Source organism: Acomys minous (genome assembly GCF_964271855.1).
Source record: "Acomys minous genome assembly, chromosome: 9".
Classification (NCBI taxonomy): Eukaryota; Metazoa; Chordata; class Mammalia; order Rodentia; family Muridae; genus Acomys; species Acomys minous.
Window position 1 is genome coordinate 82,193,230 of NC_140490.1, and position 16,349 is coordinate 82,209,578.

General features: G+C 55.0%; 1 protein-coding gene across 1 annotated transcript; it reads right to left on the minus strand.

The window, feature by feature from the left end:
• Window positions 1-269: 269 nt before the first annotated feature.
• On the minus strand, window positions 270-12,136 carry TLE6 (TLE family member 6, subcortical maternal complex member). Its single transcript, XM_084796498.1, has 16 exons — window positions 12,071-12,136; window positions 11,309-11,388; window positions 9,893-9,942; window positions 9,325-9,370; window positions 8,590-8,640; window positions 6,583-6,648; window positions 6,298-6,519; window positions 5,904-5,979; window positions 5,759-5,811; window positions 5,644-5,681; window positions 4,201-4,459; window positions 3,868-4,115; window positions 2,722-2,863; window positions 1,335-1,485; window positions 635-711; window positions 270-525 (listed from the first exon to the last, which is right to left on the minus strand). The coding sequence occupies exons 2-16, from the start codon at window positions 11,372-11,374 to the stop codon at window positions 421-423; spliced, it is 1,650 nt and encodes a 549-aa protein (XP_084652624.1). The 5' UTR covers window positions 11,375-11,388; window positions 12,071-12,136; the 3' UTR covers window positions 270-420.
• Window positions 12,137-16,349: the final 4,213 nt, after the last annotated feature.

Below are 16,349 nucleotides of genomic sequence, written 5' to 3' on the forward strand. Positions count from 1 at the left end.
TGGGCTTAAAGGTGTGCGCCACCACGTCCAGCCTGGATCATGGATTCGAACTCAAGTCCTTATGCTTGCACATTACCAAGGGATCTTCCTAGCTCTTTAAACAGGGCGGGTCTGGTTTCTCTCTGTAGACCAGGCTGGCCTGGAACTGAGAGATCTGCCTGCTTCTGCCTCCCGAGTGCTAGGATGAAAGGTGAACTGAGAGGTGAAAGGCTCGGGGCCACAGAGTCCTCCCAAAACCTGGGTAAGGAAGGCAGAGACAGAAGGGCCCATTCCTGCTTTCTCAATTGCTTTATTACATGTGATGAGGCGGGGTCTGCACTCCCCGTGTAATTCTCCGGGACCACTGTAAACCCTTGGTACCCACCGCTGTGCAACTGGGGGGAGAGGAGGGAGACTGGGGGGGAAGGGGGCCTGGCGATGTCAGTACTGAATCTGGTACACCGAGGCACAGTCCTTGGATCCCGTGAAAACCAGCCTGCCATCCTCTGTCATGTCGCAGCATGAGACACTGGCAGCTTCAGGGGCCTGTGTGATAGCACACGGACGGAGGAGCAGCGTCAGGCCAGGCCTGGGCCCTCGTTGGGGATGCTGCTGAGGATCCCGCGACACCCAGGGCCCCGCTGTACACAAATACCTGCAGCAGTTTTGCTCCTGTGGGCATGCTGTGGATGGTGGTGAGGCCGTCCATCCCTACGCTCACCCACCACTGACCTGGGAGGGGGCGGAGGGGAGAGCGAGGTCACAGATGGCCCCAGCTACCCACTCCCACCTGGCAGCCAGGTGCCTACTACCCCAGCGCCCAGGTAGCTGAGGCAGGAGGCTTGAAGGTTTGAGATGAGGATGAGCCTGGGCTACATGAGACCCTGCCTCAAAAAAAAAAAAAAAACAAAAAAAAAACCAAAAAGGCAGAACAATAAAGAAAACGTTTTCCTGCTTTATTTGTTATGTTTTGCTGTTTTAAGTTTTACATAGCCCAGGATAGTCTCAGACTCCCTAAGTAGCCAGAGATGGCCCTGAACTTCTGATCCGTGCAGATGGTTTACATCTTTCATCAATAAAAAGGTGTTGGGGGTGTGGAGAGTGTCAAAGCGGTGTGTGGGCACTGACTAAACAGAGTGGAATTTCCTGGAAGGTCAGTGACTGAGGTGCACGCTCATCCTCATTGGACTGTTTGCTCCCCCAGACACTGTTTCTCTGTGTAGCCCAGGCTGGCCTGGAACTGTCTCTGTAGGCCAGGCTGGCCTTGAATTCAGATCTGCCTGCCGCTGCCTCCGGAGCACTGGGATTAAAGGCGTGCGCCGCCCACCACCACTGCCCAGCCTCAGCGGCCTCACCATTTTGGGAGAACTTAAGGCCTAAGATGGTCTTTTCCTTGGTGCCCACAGTCACCGCCTGGCTCCTCTTGGTGTCGAACAGGCAGTGCTGGCCGCTGACCAGTCCCAGCAGCAGCCAGTCTTCTGTTGGGCTGTGGGACAGGCTCATGATCTAGGATGAACGGAGCAGGGAATCGGACTCCAGCCCCGCCAGGTGGCAGGACCACAGGACCGCAGGGCTCCCCGGCCTGGCTGCTGCCCAGCGGCTTCCTGTCAGTCCTCACGCCTCCCCCGCCCTTGGATCTGTGAAATGGGCACAGGGTTAAACCAGGACTGTGAAGAGCTGGGCGGTGGTGGTGCACGCTCCTTAAATCCCAGCACTTGGGAAGCTGAGGCAGGTGGATCTATAAATTCAAGGCTAGCCTGGTCTATATAGTGGGTCCCAGAAGAGCCAGGGCTACACAGAGAAACCCTGTCTATAAAAATAAAAGCTCTATAAAAATAAAAGCTCTTGCCGGGTGTGGTGGTGCACGCCTTTAATCCCAGCACTCGGGAGGCAGAGGCAGGTGGATTGCTGTGAGTTCAAGGCCAGCCTGGTCTACAAAACGAGTCCAGGACAACCAAGGCTACACAGAGAGACCCTGTCTTAAAACAAAAGGACAGCAAAGAGTCTGTTTCTCTCCCTTTTCTGGTTTTATTGAGACAAGGCCCCACTCTGTAGCCTAGGCCAGCCTGTAATGACTCACCACATAGACCAGGCTGGCCTTGAACTCTAGCATAAAAATTGCAATGATAGTGTTCGAGATAGGGTTTCATGTAGCCTAGGCTATCCTTCAGGTCCCTGTGTAGCTGAGGATGTAGCCCAGGCTATCCTTCAGGTCCCTGTGTAGCTGAGGATGACCTTGACCTTCTGATCTTCCAGACTCCAGCTCCCTAGTGCTGGGGTGACTGGAGCCTTGGTGCACAATGCTGGGGACGGAACCCAGAGCTTTGTGCGTGCTAGAAAAGCACTCTACCGCTAAGCCCCAGTTCCCTTTCCCTTTTTTGAGACAGAATCTCAGCTGGGCGTGGTGGCGCACACCTTTAATCCCAGTACTTGGGAGGCAGAGGCAGGTGGATCGCTGTGAGTTCAAGGCCAGCCTGGTCTACACAGAGAAACCCTGTCTTGGTGGGGGGAAGAGACAGAATCTCACTATGTATGCTAGGATGGACTCACTTTTTCATTCTCCTGCATCAGCTTGAGTACTGGAATGACAGCCTTTGCCACCACGGCCAGTAGTGACAAAAGGGGTTTTAAAGACCCCTGTGACTTCTCAATCACGTGAGCTGACCTGGGATGTCCCCTCTACCCTCCTCACCCTGTCACCCGAAGGCCCACACCTGCCCAGCCACAGCCCGCTCTGAGCACCTGCGACTGAGTCCTGTACTCCAGCAACACCTTGGCCTCCCGCAGGTCCCAGCACCGCAGACACGTGTCCAGACCGCCCGTCCAGATCTTGTCATCTCTGACCATGAGGCTCTTGATTGCACTGACAGGGCCTTCGAGGTCCCTGGCCGGGGAGACACCAAAGGGAGAAGCCTAGGCTTGAGAGACCCCCCCCCCCAAAGTGCCCTCTGCCAACCCAACCTGCAGTAGTCTTTCACCTCTGGTTAGGAGGAGATGGCGATGGCACCCCCAAAGTCACTTCCCCTGAAGGGTAGTGAGTGGTCCAAGCCAACATGGGTGTGGTAGCACACACCTATAAATTCAGCACCCAGGCGGCTGAGGCCAGAGGATTGCCATGAGTTCCGGGCCAGGCCACCTTAGGGCACATAGTGGGACCCTGCTTCAAAAATGGGTGGATGGAGGGGAGACCCAAGCAGGCCGTGGTGACTCAAAACTGTGATGCCGGCTACTCAGGAGGCCGAGACATAAGTGTACATAGTGAGACCCTGTGTCAAGATAAAATGAATGGAGGCAAAAGTATTGGCCAGAGGGCTTAGTGGGTAAGGAGTTCCATTTCCAGGAACCCATTTGGTGGAAGGGTGTTCTGAGGTCCCGCTGTGCCCCATCCCACAAGTAATACAATGAAGAAGCCAGGCACACACTGCCCTTAGGTGGTGAAGGCAAGAGGATCAAGAGGTTAAGGTGGGGCTGGAGAGATGGCTCAGCGGTTAAGAGCACTGGCTGCTTTTCCAAAGGCCCTGAGTTCAAGTCCCAGCTACCGCATGGTGGCTAACAACCATCTACAATGAGATCTGGTGCCCTCTTCTGGCGTGCAGGTGTACATGCAGGCAGAATACTGTACAAATAATAAATAAATAAATCTTTTAAAAAAAGAGGTTAAGGTGATGATCCTCTGTGCTTGAGGCCAGCCTGGGCTACACGAGACACTTATCCTAATCAAAAGGTTAAAAAAAAAAAAAGTTGGGGGCGTGGTCATAGATGGACCCCGCCTCCATCCCCGCCCCCTCTAGAATCTCCCAATGAGGGGCTGGGGGCGTGTCTTTGGGCCTTTAAGTGCCCAGGGCGTGCAGTCCTCAGCGCACTGTGCTCAGGTCTCTGTGTCCACACCTGATCACTCCCTGACTCCGTAGGTCCCATATCCTGATCCTGCCGTCTGTGAAGCCACCAAAGGCCATGTTGTTCTCTGTGCTGGCCAGCGCCTGACAGGACAGACCCGTGCAGGGCAGCTGGCACTTCTCGTACAGGGATGGGGCTGCCAGGTCCCACACGCTCACGCCGGGCAGGTTGTGTCCACCCCCGAACAGGGTCCTGCTGTCGGAGGACAGCAGGCAGGTGCGCAGGTATGCCTTTTGGGCCTGCAGAGGACCGTCCCCATGAGCGAGGGGACCATCCAGCAGCCACCACTACCCCCCTTCCCCAGGCACCTTCCCTGCCCATCACCTGGAAGCCACATTTCAGGTGGCTTTCGGGGAATCTGTCCTCGGCCACCTGGCTCATGAGGTTCCAGACTTTGATGCCACTCCGGCTGCAGGTGAAGACGTGCCGCGTGAAGCAGCTCACCGTCATTGCCAACACCAGCTCCCGGTGTTTCAGCACACGCACCTTCTGCAGGGCTTGGGGGACAGCGACCGTATCCGACTGCAACAGCAGTGCATCCTGCTTCTTCCAGCTGTGCTGCGTGTCCTCAGCGTCCCAGGATCTGAGGGTGGGGTGGGGGTGGGGCACAGGCTGTGAAGGGTTCAAGACAGGGTCCCAGCTGGGCGTGGTGGCACACGCCTTTAATCCCAGCACTTGGGAGGCAGGTGGATCTCTGTGAGTTCAAGGCCAGCCTGGTCTACAAAGCAAGTCCAGGACAGCCAGGGAGGGCTGTTACACAGAGAAACCCAGTCTCAAAAAACCAAAAAAGAAAAAAAAAAAGAAAATTCAAGGCAGGTTCCCTCCTTAGTCCAGGTTAGCCCTGACTTCCCTATGTAGCTAAGGCTGGCCTTGGCTTCTCCTGCCTCTACCTCGAGTGCTAGGCCAGGCATGTGCCACCACACCGGGCTCCAAAACACACACTTCAGTTCTTGCCAGAGCTGTGTATGCTCCCTCTGTCTCAAACGCTTTGCCCAATTAGACTAAGCTGCCATGCGCCCCTAAGCCACAATTATTCCATTCCCTTCATAAAGTCTCCCTCCAACTACGAGGTTGGGAGAATCTGTGTTGAGATTTTTTTTTTCTGAGACAGGGTTTCTCTGTGTAGCCTTGGCTGTCCTGGACTTGCTTTGTAGACCAGGCTGGCCTTGAACTCACAGAGATCTGCCTGCCTCTGCCTCCCAAGTGCTGGGATTAAAGGCGTGCACCACCACGCCCGGCTCCTGTGTTGAGATTTAAGCAAGACATTCCCTCTCTCTAACCCTTGCAAAGTTATGTTTATTTATTAATTTGTATGTGAGCTGGCACAAAGTAACTTGTAGCAGTCAGTTTTCACTTTCCTTTTAAAATTTTATTTATTTATTTATTTATACAGTGTTCTGCACACATGTGCGCCTGCACGCCAGAAGAGAGCACCAGACCTCATTAGAAATGGTTGAGAGCCACCAAGTGGTTGCTGGGAATTGAACTCAGGGCCGCTGGAACAGCAGCCAGTGCTCTTAACCTCTGAGTCATCTCTCCAGCCCTATTTGTCACTTTCAACCCTGTGGGTTCTAGTATTCAAACTCAGGTCCGGGCTTGGCAGCAAGCCCCGTTACCTGCTGCACCCGCCTGTCACCTTCCACCACCAGTCAGGAGGACTCGGGAGAGGCGGGGTAAGGACATGGAGGCAGAGGCAGAAGGCAGGGCTGGAAGTCAGGGGAACAGGGTGGAGGAGGGCCCTGAGAGGCCAACAGAACAGATACTCACAGGGGCTTCAGAAAGCTATCGGCCCTTCCAGAAGATTCCTGCGGTGCAAAGAGAGAAGTTGACCCTGCTGGCTGGCGACCTCTCCTCCACATGTGGGTCCGGGTCTCCTGCTTACCTGGGTCTCATATTGGAGCTGGCTGATGTCTTTTTGGAAAATGCCAAGCAGTTCTGAGGGAGATTTCTTTGGTCAGGGTTTGGGGCAGCTGTGTGGAGACAGGACGCAGGACCCTCTCCCTCTGCGGCCACACCTTCCTACCTACCAGAGTCACTCAGGCTGTTCCTGTGTCTGGGCTCGGGTTTCAGTTCAGACTCACTGAGGCCTGAGTCTTTCCTTTCCTGGGAGACAAACCTGGGTCAGCTGGAGGAGGGGGGGCACATCACAGGAGGGGGGGAGGGGGCAACATAAGCCTGGGGGGTCCTAGGCTGCAAAGGGATCCTTCTGGGATCAGAGTGCAGGGGTGAGGTTGGAGGGAACCCAGTGGGGTGGGGGGTGGGGGGTGGGGGCGGCAGAGGGGAGGGCAGGACACTGGGGCAAATTCCCGGGGTCCTAGTCAAGGATACTCACTAATCTCATAGCATCTCTGTTGCCATGACAACAGGCAAGAGGGGAGGGAGGAATGGGGAGGGGAGAGAGATGAGGGTTGCAGCTGGGACCTTTGAGGGACCCTGGTGGTTCTCATAGCTGTTCCTAAAAAGTTTCCAGAGTTCCTGGGTCAGGCTGTCTTGCCAGAACTGGGGCTTCTTGATCCAGACGGGCTGTGAGTCCTGCTCCTCAGTCTCTGAGAGGAACCGACGTCGGGTGGAGGGCTGAGGCCCTGGGGTGGCTTTGAATTTGGGGTCCTGGGGGAGCTGCTTGGCTTCTTTCTCAGCTGAGCCCTGGGTGGTCGGAAGAGAGCCCACAGGGGTCTTGTCCCCTCCAGGCCCAGGATGGACACTCACGCTGACGCTCTCAGGGGTGTCTGGGGACCTGCTGAAGGGCTCCAACTGCGGGAAGGCGGTGTCCATCTAGAAAGAGTCAGGGTTGAATCCTGCTGCAGGCAAGGAGGGTGGAGGCCGGGAGCGAGCGGCCGTGCTAGGCGCTTGGCAGCCTCTGCACTCACGGGCACACACCCATCCACCCTTCCCTGCAAAGGCCGAGGCAGGCGGATTCATTCCTTGGCTACACACTGAGTTTGAGATCCTGTCACAAAACAAAAACTTCAACTAAAACAAAACAGAAAACCAGTACCCAATTAAGGGCCTGGGATGCAGCCCTTGACAAAGCCCTAGATGCGCCCCCTCCTCGCCCCGCCCCAGCAAGGCTCCAAGGCTTTAGTGTTATTTTGCACACAGGGAAACTGAGGCTCACAGACTCAAACCCCAGAAGCGCCGGGAGCTGTTCGTTCAGCGGCCTTGCTCCTCCCCTGAGCTTTGGGAGCACACCCGGGATGGGGGGGTGGGCGCGCGGGAAGAGGCCTGGGATGGAGGGGGAAGAGCCCCAGGGACGGAGGGGAGAGAGCGCCCCCCCCGGATGGGGGGGGGTAATGCCTAGGATGGAGGGGGAAAAGCCGCAAGGACCAGGGGAGAGCGTGCCCCTGGGAGGGAGGTTGGGAGACCCAGGGAGCTGCCTCCTAGGGAGGGGATGATGGATTCCGGGGCAGCGCCAGCCTGGGGCTGCACAAAGCCCAGGGGAGCCCTCCCGAGTCCCCTTGGCTCATTAATGTGCAATTTACTGGCACTTCAGTGTGCCTGGAGCTCAGCGTGAATGGGGGGGGGGCGGGTTGGGGAGAGGGAAAAGAGGGCTGTTGCTCCCTCCTGCTGCTCCCAGGGGATGGGGAGGGGGTGTGCCGGCACAGCAGGGGCTGCAGAGTGAGGCTTGGAGGGGGTGGGGTTAAAAGCATGGTAGCTGGGGAAGCCTGGAGCTGCACGAAACTGCCGAGGATCCCATAGGCTCCCCGCCGCAGCCCCCCTCCCCCCCACCCCCACCCCCACCCCACCCCACCCCCTCCACACACGCACTCCTGTCAATCATTCCCTAGCCCTTCCTTCTTGCTGCTGTTGCGCCTGAGGCCTGATCAGTCCCCTCTTGGTTGACCACAGCCTCCCAGGGCTCCCCTCACCCACAGGGGCAAAGGCCCACAACTCCCTGCGGGCCCTCACGCCCTGCCCTGTCGCCTCCAGCCTGCCTCTGTCCCTCCCATACCAGACCTCATCCCTGTCTGCCCTCCCCCCCCAACACCCCCTTGCAGCAGCCGTTCCTCCTCGCTTCTAAACCACAGCATCCCTTCTGTGCCCACTTGACCTACTAAGTGCATCTTCCTGACCACTCCCAGCCGTAGCCCACACCCCAGCCCCTGCCTGGAGCACTTGGCTCATCACTTTAGGCCCATGGTACCCTCCCACCATCCCGCCCCCTTCAGTCCCCAGTCCTAGCTTTCTCCTGGCACCTCTGCTGGGTAAAGGGGTGCTGCTAAGTGTCCTGAATGGGAACCATGCTCTGGTGGCCCCCTGTTCCTCCTCTCCCCCGCATTGCTGCCCATGCTCCCCCCCCATCCCCCCGCCCCCGCTCCCCGCTGAGCTGCAGTCATGGCTCTGGCTCAGGGCCAGTGACATCTGGCCCTGGGCAGCGCCTGCTTCCTGCCACTGCCCTTGAGAAAGGGGCCAGGTGGCAGGAGGGACACAGGTGCCTTGGCTTGGGCAGGGGTTGGGGGTGGGGAAGAGCCGGCCCCCTCCTCCACAGGCCTGTCCTCCACTCAGGCACAGTGGGCAGGGAGGGGGCAACTAGAGCAAGCCGGAGGACCCGGAAACCGACCCCTGCCCTGACTTAGTCTCCACCCCTTGGCAGCCACTTCCGGGGAATCAAAGACTATGTCCCCCCTGAGGCTCCCTCTCCTCTCCCTCCTCCCTGAGACCACGCCCCATCCCCCACCGCACCCTAGCCCAGAAGGGGGAAAGCAGAAAATGTACCAGCTCTGGTAACCAGCTCACTTGTTTGTGAAGTTCCTGGAACTTGGACACCTGAAATCACACAGGGGGAGGGGTAGCTCTCAGCAGGGAGACCCTGGGCAAACCAAACACCTTCACCTCTTTGATCCTAGTCATTTATTTTTGAGACAACAGAGTCCCTTGTAGCCTAGCCTGGCCTTGAACTCACTATGGCCAAGGCTGATCCACCCCCTGCCTCCATCTCCCCAGTTCTGGGGTGTGGCAGTTAGCTCTGTTCATCTTTACTTTTAAGTAAAACACTCCTTTTTTTTTTTTTTTTTTTGGGTTTGGTTTGGTTTTTCGAGACAGGGTTTCTCTGTGTAGTCTTAGCTGTCCTGGACTAACTTTGTAGACCAGGCTGGCCTCGAACTCACAGCGATCTGCCTGCCTCTGCCTCCCGAGTGCTGGGATTAAAGGCGTGCTCCACCACCGCCTGGCATACTGCATTGTTTTAAATGAGAAATCAAGTTTACCTCTTTCTTGCTGCCCTCAAGGCCCTGCCCTACTCACTCCCCTGCCTCCCTCCCTCCCTCCCTCCCTGCCTACCCCTCCCTCCCTCCCTCCAGTTCACATACAGGAACCTTCCTCTTCCCTGCTGTCTGCTCCCCTCCTCAGCCAGGATCCCTCCTGCCCAGGCACCTTTGCATGGGCTATGCCTCTGCGCCCCCCCCCTGCCCCCCTCCCCTCTCCCCTCAGCTGCCACCAGGGTGGGCTCACCTGGTTGTACATAGTTTCTAGCTGGACCATCATCCCGGAGATGAGTCTGAGGGGGAGAAAAACAGCTGAGAATCCTTCTAGAAAAAGCCCATGTATCTGCTCTAGGGCAGAAGCAGGGAGGATGAGCCACCTAATCTATAGACGGAGGGAAAGAGGACACCTAAGTTTTTGTTTTTTGAGACAGGGTTTCTCTGTGTAGCCCTGGCTGTCCTGGACTCACTTGGTAGGCCAGGCTGGCCTCGAACTCACAGCAATCCACCTGCCGCTGCTGGGATTAGAGGTGTGCACCACAGTGCCCTCTGCCATTCAAACTCTTAAAGACTGACCCGGAGCCTCTGCACATGTTAGGCTAATGTTTTGCCAGTGCTCATTTGAAGGCAGGGGCTTGGTGGCTCAGGTGGGCCTGGGACTTGGCTATCCTCCTGTCTCAGCCTGCACCACTACAAAAAGCAACACCCCGGCTTAAAGACAAACCCAAACAAACACTTTGCTGGAGACCAGGTTGCACATCTGGCCGTCATGGTACTGCCTGCTCTGTTTGGGGACAGTGACCTGCAGAGGTCCTTACCTTTTGAAGTCCTCTGTCATCTGTTCCAAGGTGGGTGAATGGTTGGAAGGCTGGAAAGGTCAAAGGTCAGAACCACAAAGCCTGCAGGCCTCTTCCCCCCACCCTACCCCGAACCGCCCCCCATCATCACCACCACAAGGTGCTCAGTCAGGTCCAGCTTCCTAAAACCCTGGAGCTCTTGGGGAATTAGACCCGATGTGTGTGAGGCTGAAGAGACGGCTCAGAGGTTAAGAGCACTGGCTGCTCTTCCAGAGGTCCTGAGTTCGTTTCCCAGCAACCATTTTTTTTTTTTTTTTTTTGAGCCAGGGTCTCTCTGTGTAGCCTTGGCTGCCCTGGACTCACTTTGTAGACCAGGCTGGCCTCGAACTCACAGCGATCCACCTGCCTCTGCGCCGCCGCCGCCACCACCACCACCACCACCACCACCACCACCACCACCGCCGCCGCCCGGGTCCCAGCAACCATTTGTAATGAGATCTTGGTGCCCTCTTCTGGCATGCAGGTGTACATGCAGGCAGAATACTGTATGAATAATACATAAATCTTAAAAAAAAAAAAAAACCCAACCAACAAAACTGTCTGCGCAGGGGGCACGGTAGGCACAGCACATCCAGTCTTATACCCTAGACTCTGGAGCGTTGGCTCTTAGCCTTCCTAATAGTGGGACCCTTTAGCACAGTTCCTCATGTGGTGCTGACCCCAACCAAAACATTATTTTTGTTGCTACATCATAACTGTAATTTTGCTACTGTTATGAATTGTAATGTGAACATCTGATATTCAGGGTATCTATATATACATGACCTCCTGTGGTCGAAACCCACAGGTTGAGAACCAGTGCCCCGGAACCAATTTAGTACACAGACGTGAGTCTAACAGTGCCTTAAGTTTTAGAGAGGGAGGGGTGCGTGTTTCACTACGCAGCCCTGACTGTTTTGGAACTATGTAGACCAGGCTGGCCTCAAATTTACAGAGATCCACCTGCCTCAGCCTCCAGGTAACTTTAATCACAGTAGAGTGTTAACACACAGAACTCAAGACCAGTATGCTAGGCGGAGCTCCACCCTGACCACGCCCGCTGTCCATCACTGGGTGGATACAGGCCTGACCACGCCCCCAGTGGGCGGGCTCTCACCAAACACTTGCGGGTAGGAGAAATCTTAGCATTTAGTCAAGCAGGTGCTTGACGTTGGCCAAGTGTGGCTCCTACTCTTGTTTTCACCTGGGCAGGTTTTCACAGGTGCAGACGCTGTGAGGGGCTCGGGCTGGGGTGCAGGGCTGTCATCTTAGCTAGGCTGGTAGGAGTGCCCGAGTTCCAGGCCAGGCTAGGACAGTGAGACTCAGTACCCGAAATCCCAGACAGCCCAGTGTGAAGAGAGGAAGGCAGCCGCGCGCCCTCGCCACCTTTTCTCTCACCAAAATTTCACCAACGGCGCCACTGCCCTGGCTCTGGGAAGCCATCTCCAAGATTCTCGAAGTCATAAGGCAGGTAAGTCCTACAAGGAGCAGATAGAAGTTTTTTTTTACAGAAAAGCCGGCCTCCTCCCCCTCCCCCAATCCATCCATCCATCCCTGTAGCCTCTCCGTGTGACGTCAGCCCCTTCCCCAGCCCCATGCCTTCTGCGTTCCTTAAGCTTTACCCTCGACTACCGGGGCCATGGTTTCAGAGAACCCCCGAGCTAAGCAGGTGGGGGCTCATCCCTTCGGGTACCTAGAGTCCCAGGCACTTCCACTCCCTAACGGGAATGTTCAGAAATGTAGCTAGTTGCAGGGTTTTACGGAACGAATAAGAGTTTGCCAGGCATAGTAATGAAACGTGCCTGTGGTGCACACACAGAAAACCCATCTTAAAAAAATAAAAAGAATTTAGATCTTTAATCCCAGCACTCAGGAGGCAGAGGCGGGTGGGTCTCTGTGAGTTCGAGGCCAGCCTGGTCTACAGAGCGAGTCCAGGACAGCATAGGATACACAGAGGAAACTCTGTCTGGAAAAAACAAAACAAAAAACCATAGGAGACAAGAGAAACGACAGTCGGTTTGCTCCCTAACCACTCAACCTGGGTAAAACTCCCCGCTGAGTCTGTTTTGTGAGGGTCACTCCCCCACCCCCCACCCCGGGCTCCCTCTCCTTCTCAGACCCGCGCAAACCGCCTGCAGGAAGCCGGCTGCCCTCACGCACCACCTCGGAGGATGAGGACACCCCGGGGCTTCCAGAGGAAGCTGCAGAGGGCAGCCAAGTTCAAGCCAGGAGGAAGCCCCCCCACCCTGCCGGGCCCCTGGCCATTTGACCCTCTCTGACTCCGCCCCGTCCCCAGGCCCCGCCCCCCACCTGCACCCACTGAGGGGAGCCGGTCAGGCCCCACCCCCCACCCCCCGGCCGCGGGTGCACGTGGGCCTAGGACTCTGCGAGCCGCCCCTGCAAGTGCTGACCAATCAGAAGGCGCGAGCCCACGTGGGCCGCGACCCACGATGCTCATTGTTCAGCTTGGGGCCCGGTTGTCAATCACCGAGATCCAGGCCTCGGTTTAACCCTGGAGTTCCCGGGGAGCTGGGAGGACTTCCAGAGGATTTGGTGAAAAGTCTGACTGTTCGGGGCACGCGGGAGGGGTCAGCAGGTGGAGGCGATTGCGGCCTCGCCTTTTGATCCGAGTTTAATCCCTGGGACCCACAGGGTGGACAGCGAACCTACTCTTCACACCGGTGTGATGTGCACACAGATGCAGACACTCACGCCAAACAATTATCTTTTGAATCCAGACGGCCTGGAGAGCACCAGCTGCTCTTGCTGAGAACCTGGGTTCAATTCCCAAGACCCACACAGATAGCTCACAATACCTCATTCGGTCTTGGGGTGCACACTCATACATGCAGGCAAAACATCCGAACACATAAAATAAAATGCAAAAAAAAAAATTAATAAAAATAAATGTAAAAGCCGGGCAGTGGGTGGTGCTCGCCTTTAATCCCAGCACTCACGTGGCAGAGACAGGCGGATCGCTGTGCGTTCCAGGACAGCCTGGTCTACACAGAGAAACCCCGTCTCAAAATAAAGAAATAAAGAAATAAATCAAAAACTAAGTAAATAAATACATTTAAAAATAAAATCTGGGCGCTCAGCTTTGGAATCAACAACTGATGTCTGGGGTTCTCAGATGAAGTGGGGGACTGTAGCTTGAGAACCCCAAAAGTTTCCAGGAAAAATGAGGCCTCCAGTCACCTGTGAAGTGACACTGACCTGCTGTGTGGTAGCCCAGGCTAGGCCTGGCTCCTCAAGCTGAGGCAGGAGAATCAGGATTCGTCTTGGCTGGCACACATATGTCCCGGGTCCTAACCCTGCACCACCTGAACCAGACATGCTCAGACTTGCCCATCGTCCCAGCAAGGAGAAGGGGAGGCAGGAGAGAGTTAGGAGTTCAAAGTCATCCTGGGCTGGCCGTGGTGGCGCACGCCTTTAATCCCAGCACTCGGGAGGCAGAGGCAGGCGGATCGCTGTGAGTTCGAGGCCAGCCTGGTCTACAAAGTGAGTCCAGGACAGCCAAGGCTACACAGAGAGACCCTATCTCGAAAAACCAAAAAACCCCCCCCCAAAAAAAAAGTCATCCTGGACTACATACCAAGTTTAAGGCTAGCCTGGGCTACATGAGACTACGTCTCAAAAGAGAGAGAAAGCAAAGGCATGGAGTTCAAAGCCACAACTCCCAGAACCCCCCCCCTGCCCCCGCCCCAATTCAAGGACGGGACTCCTGAGCTCCAGCAAGGCCTCAGTGCTGGATTGCTGGCCCTGGATGGAGGATCTTAGAGTGAGCTGAGGGCGGCCCCGGTTAGAGTGACTGGTGGACACGCGGGGCTGCCCTATGCCTGTGGCCACTCCGGCTCAAGGGAGGGCTGGGAATGAAACCTCCGAGTCTGTGCCTTCAGCACTCTGGACACAGAGACAGGGAGGGGACGGTGAGTTTGGGGCCAGCCTGGTTTCCATAGTAAAGAAAGGGCTCAGCGACTAAAGGCGACTGCTGCCAAGCTGCACGGCTGGAGTTTGATTATATCCCTGTGCCCCACACAGTGTGAGGTGAGAAAGCGGTCTCATTCCCCAGCGGGTGGGCTCTGACCCCACACACCACATGAACAAATAACTGTAGCTCACTTAGGCCTCTGTCACTAAATACTTCAGTAAAAAGTACTTCAAGCCGGGACGGTTGGTGGAGCACGCCTTCAATCCCAGCACTCGGGAGGCAGAGGCAGGTGGATCTCTGTGAGTTCGTGGCCAGCCTGGTCTACAGAGCGAGTTCCAGGACAGCCAAGGCTACACAGAGAAACCCTGTTTCAGCAAGAAACAAAACTATAGTTTGTTTGTTTTTCTTTTCTTTTTTTTTCTTATGGGGCTGGAGAGATGGCTCAGTGGTTAGAGCACTGGCTGCTCTTCCACAGGCCCCGAGTTCAGGTCCTGGGACCCACATGGTGCTCACAGCCATCTATGATGCCCTCTTCCAGCATGCAAACAGAGGACTCATATACACCAAATACATGTTTTTAAAAAAATTTTAAGACAGGGTGGAGGTGGCCCCCACCTTTACTCTCAGCACTCGGGAGGCAGAGGCAGGTGGATCTCTGTGAGTTCGAGGCCAGCCTGGTCTACAGAGTGAGTTCCAGGACAGCCAGGGCTACACAGAGAAACCCTGTCTGGAAAAAAAAAATTAATGTGTATAAATTTTGCTTGCGTGCGTGCGTACCGTGTGTGTGTGTGCCTGACATTCTCAGGATCAGGAAGAGGGTGTTGGACTCCTGTAAGTAGAGTCAACATGTGGGTGCTGGGGGGACCCCAGGTCCTCTGCTAGAGCAGCTAGCGCTGGTATCCAGCCCCATATACATATATTTTTTTCTTTCTTCTCTGGTCCTGCTTTGTTGTTGTTGTTTTTAGTTTTTTAGGACAAGGTTTCTCTGTGTAGCCCTGGCTGTCCTGGACTCACTTTGTAGACCAGGCTGGCCTCGAACTCAGAGATCTGCCTGCCTCTGCCTCCCGAGTGCTGAGGTTACAGGTGTGCAACACCATGCCTGCTATCCTGGTCCTGTTTTTTACCCCAGGGCTTTTGCACATGTTAGGCCATCAGTATTCCTTGCAGCCAGGATTGTCACTGAAGGGGATTATAGGATCTTCATATCCAGCAGGCCTGGCCAGGGCTGTAAGCTGAAGGAGGTGGTCTCTCCCGCCCTCTGGTGGTCATACCTGTCATGACACATTGATGAGTAATTTTCAGGAGATGACATCACCACCTCTGCTTATTCTGCAAAAATATTCAATCATTGTGTCAGCTCTGGCCATCATTCGAATCTGGAAAAGTCAACCTTTGTGGCCATGACTTTAATCCCCGCACAGAACCAGGATGAGCTCTGTGAGTTTAGGGCCAGCTCTGGCTACATAGTGAAATAAAAACAACAACTATAATAATAATTTTTTTTTTCCGAGATAGGGTTTTTAAAAAACTTCCTTTTTTTTTCCCCCCTAGAGAGTCAGGGCCTTGTTTTTGATACAGAATTTCTCTGTGTAGCCCTGGCTGTCCTGGACTCACTCTGTAGACCAGTTTGGCCTTGAACTCACAGTGATCTGCCTGCCTTTTCCCTCCCCCCTCCACACCCCCCAGTCCTGGGGTTAAAGGCGTGCACGCCCCCCAACATCTTAATTAATTTTAATATTGATTTAATCTTTTTTGTGTGTAGAGAAATACTAGTTCATAACATGGCTGTTCTGGCAAGAGATCACATCCAAAGACCTTCTATGCCTTTGTGATCTGCCTGGAATACAAACACACCTTTAATCCAGGAGATGGCGACAAGCAGATCTGAGTTCAAGGCCAGCCTGGTGTAGAGCAAGTATCAGGTTAAAAAAAAGCTTAGGACCAGGCTTGGTGGTACACACCTTCAATCCCAAAAGAAGGTAAAGTTAGTTTGTAGAAGGAAGAAGCCATGTTTGTTTGTTTTTTCTTTTGTTTTTTGTTTTTCTAGACAAGGTTTCTCTGTGTAGCCCTGGCTGTCCTAGACTCTCTTCGTAGACCAGGCTGGCCTCGAACTCACAATGATCCATCTGCCTCTGCCTCCGGAGTGCTGGGATCAAAGGCGTGCCCCACTAGGCCTGGCTAACACCCATGTCTTAAAGTGATGTCTAATTGGTGGCAGAAAAGGAGACAAATCAGAGAAGATTTGACAGAATAGAATACACTCAACTCGCACAAGAGAGGAAAGGGAAGCTATGTAAGAGGCAGTTTTACACCAGGACAGTAATAGAGAGATGGTTGGGGGGGGGGCAACACTCAGGTGAAGAGTGAACGAGCCAGAAAATGAGAAGAAGCCAGAAGATTAGAGCAGATTGCTGAGTTAGTTTGAGGCCGAGCAGAGCAATTCTGGGTGGAGAGAGAAGCCAGATTGAACCAGTCAGCTGGGAGAAGGGTTTGAGCCAGAACAGCTGA

What these genes read in the sequence shown, in the direction of transcription:
- TLE6 (XM_084796498.1), bottom strand. Translation starts at nt 11,374, where the DNA reads ATGACTTCGAGAATCTTGGAGATGGCTTCCCAGAGCCAGGGCAGTGGC. An exon ending in TAGAAACTATGTACAACCAG is followed by an intron (nt 8,641 to 9,324) that starts GTGAGCCCACCC and finishes GTGTGATTTCAG; the next exon opens with GTGTCCAAGTTCCAGGAACT. An exon ending in CGGAGTCAGGGAGTGATCAG is followed by an intron (nt 2,864 to 3,867) that starts GTGTGGACACAG and finishes CTCCCCGGCCAG; the next exon opens with GGACCTCGAAGGCCCTGTCA.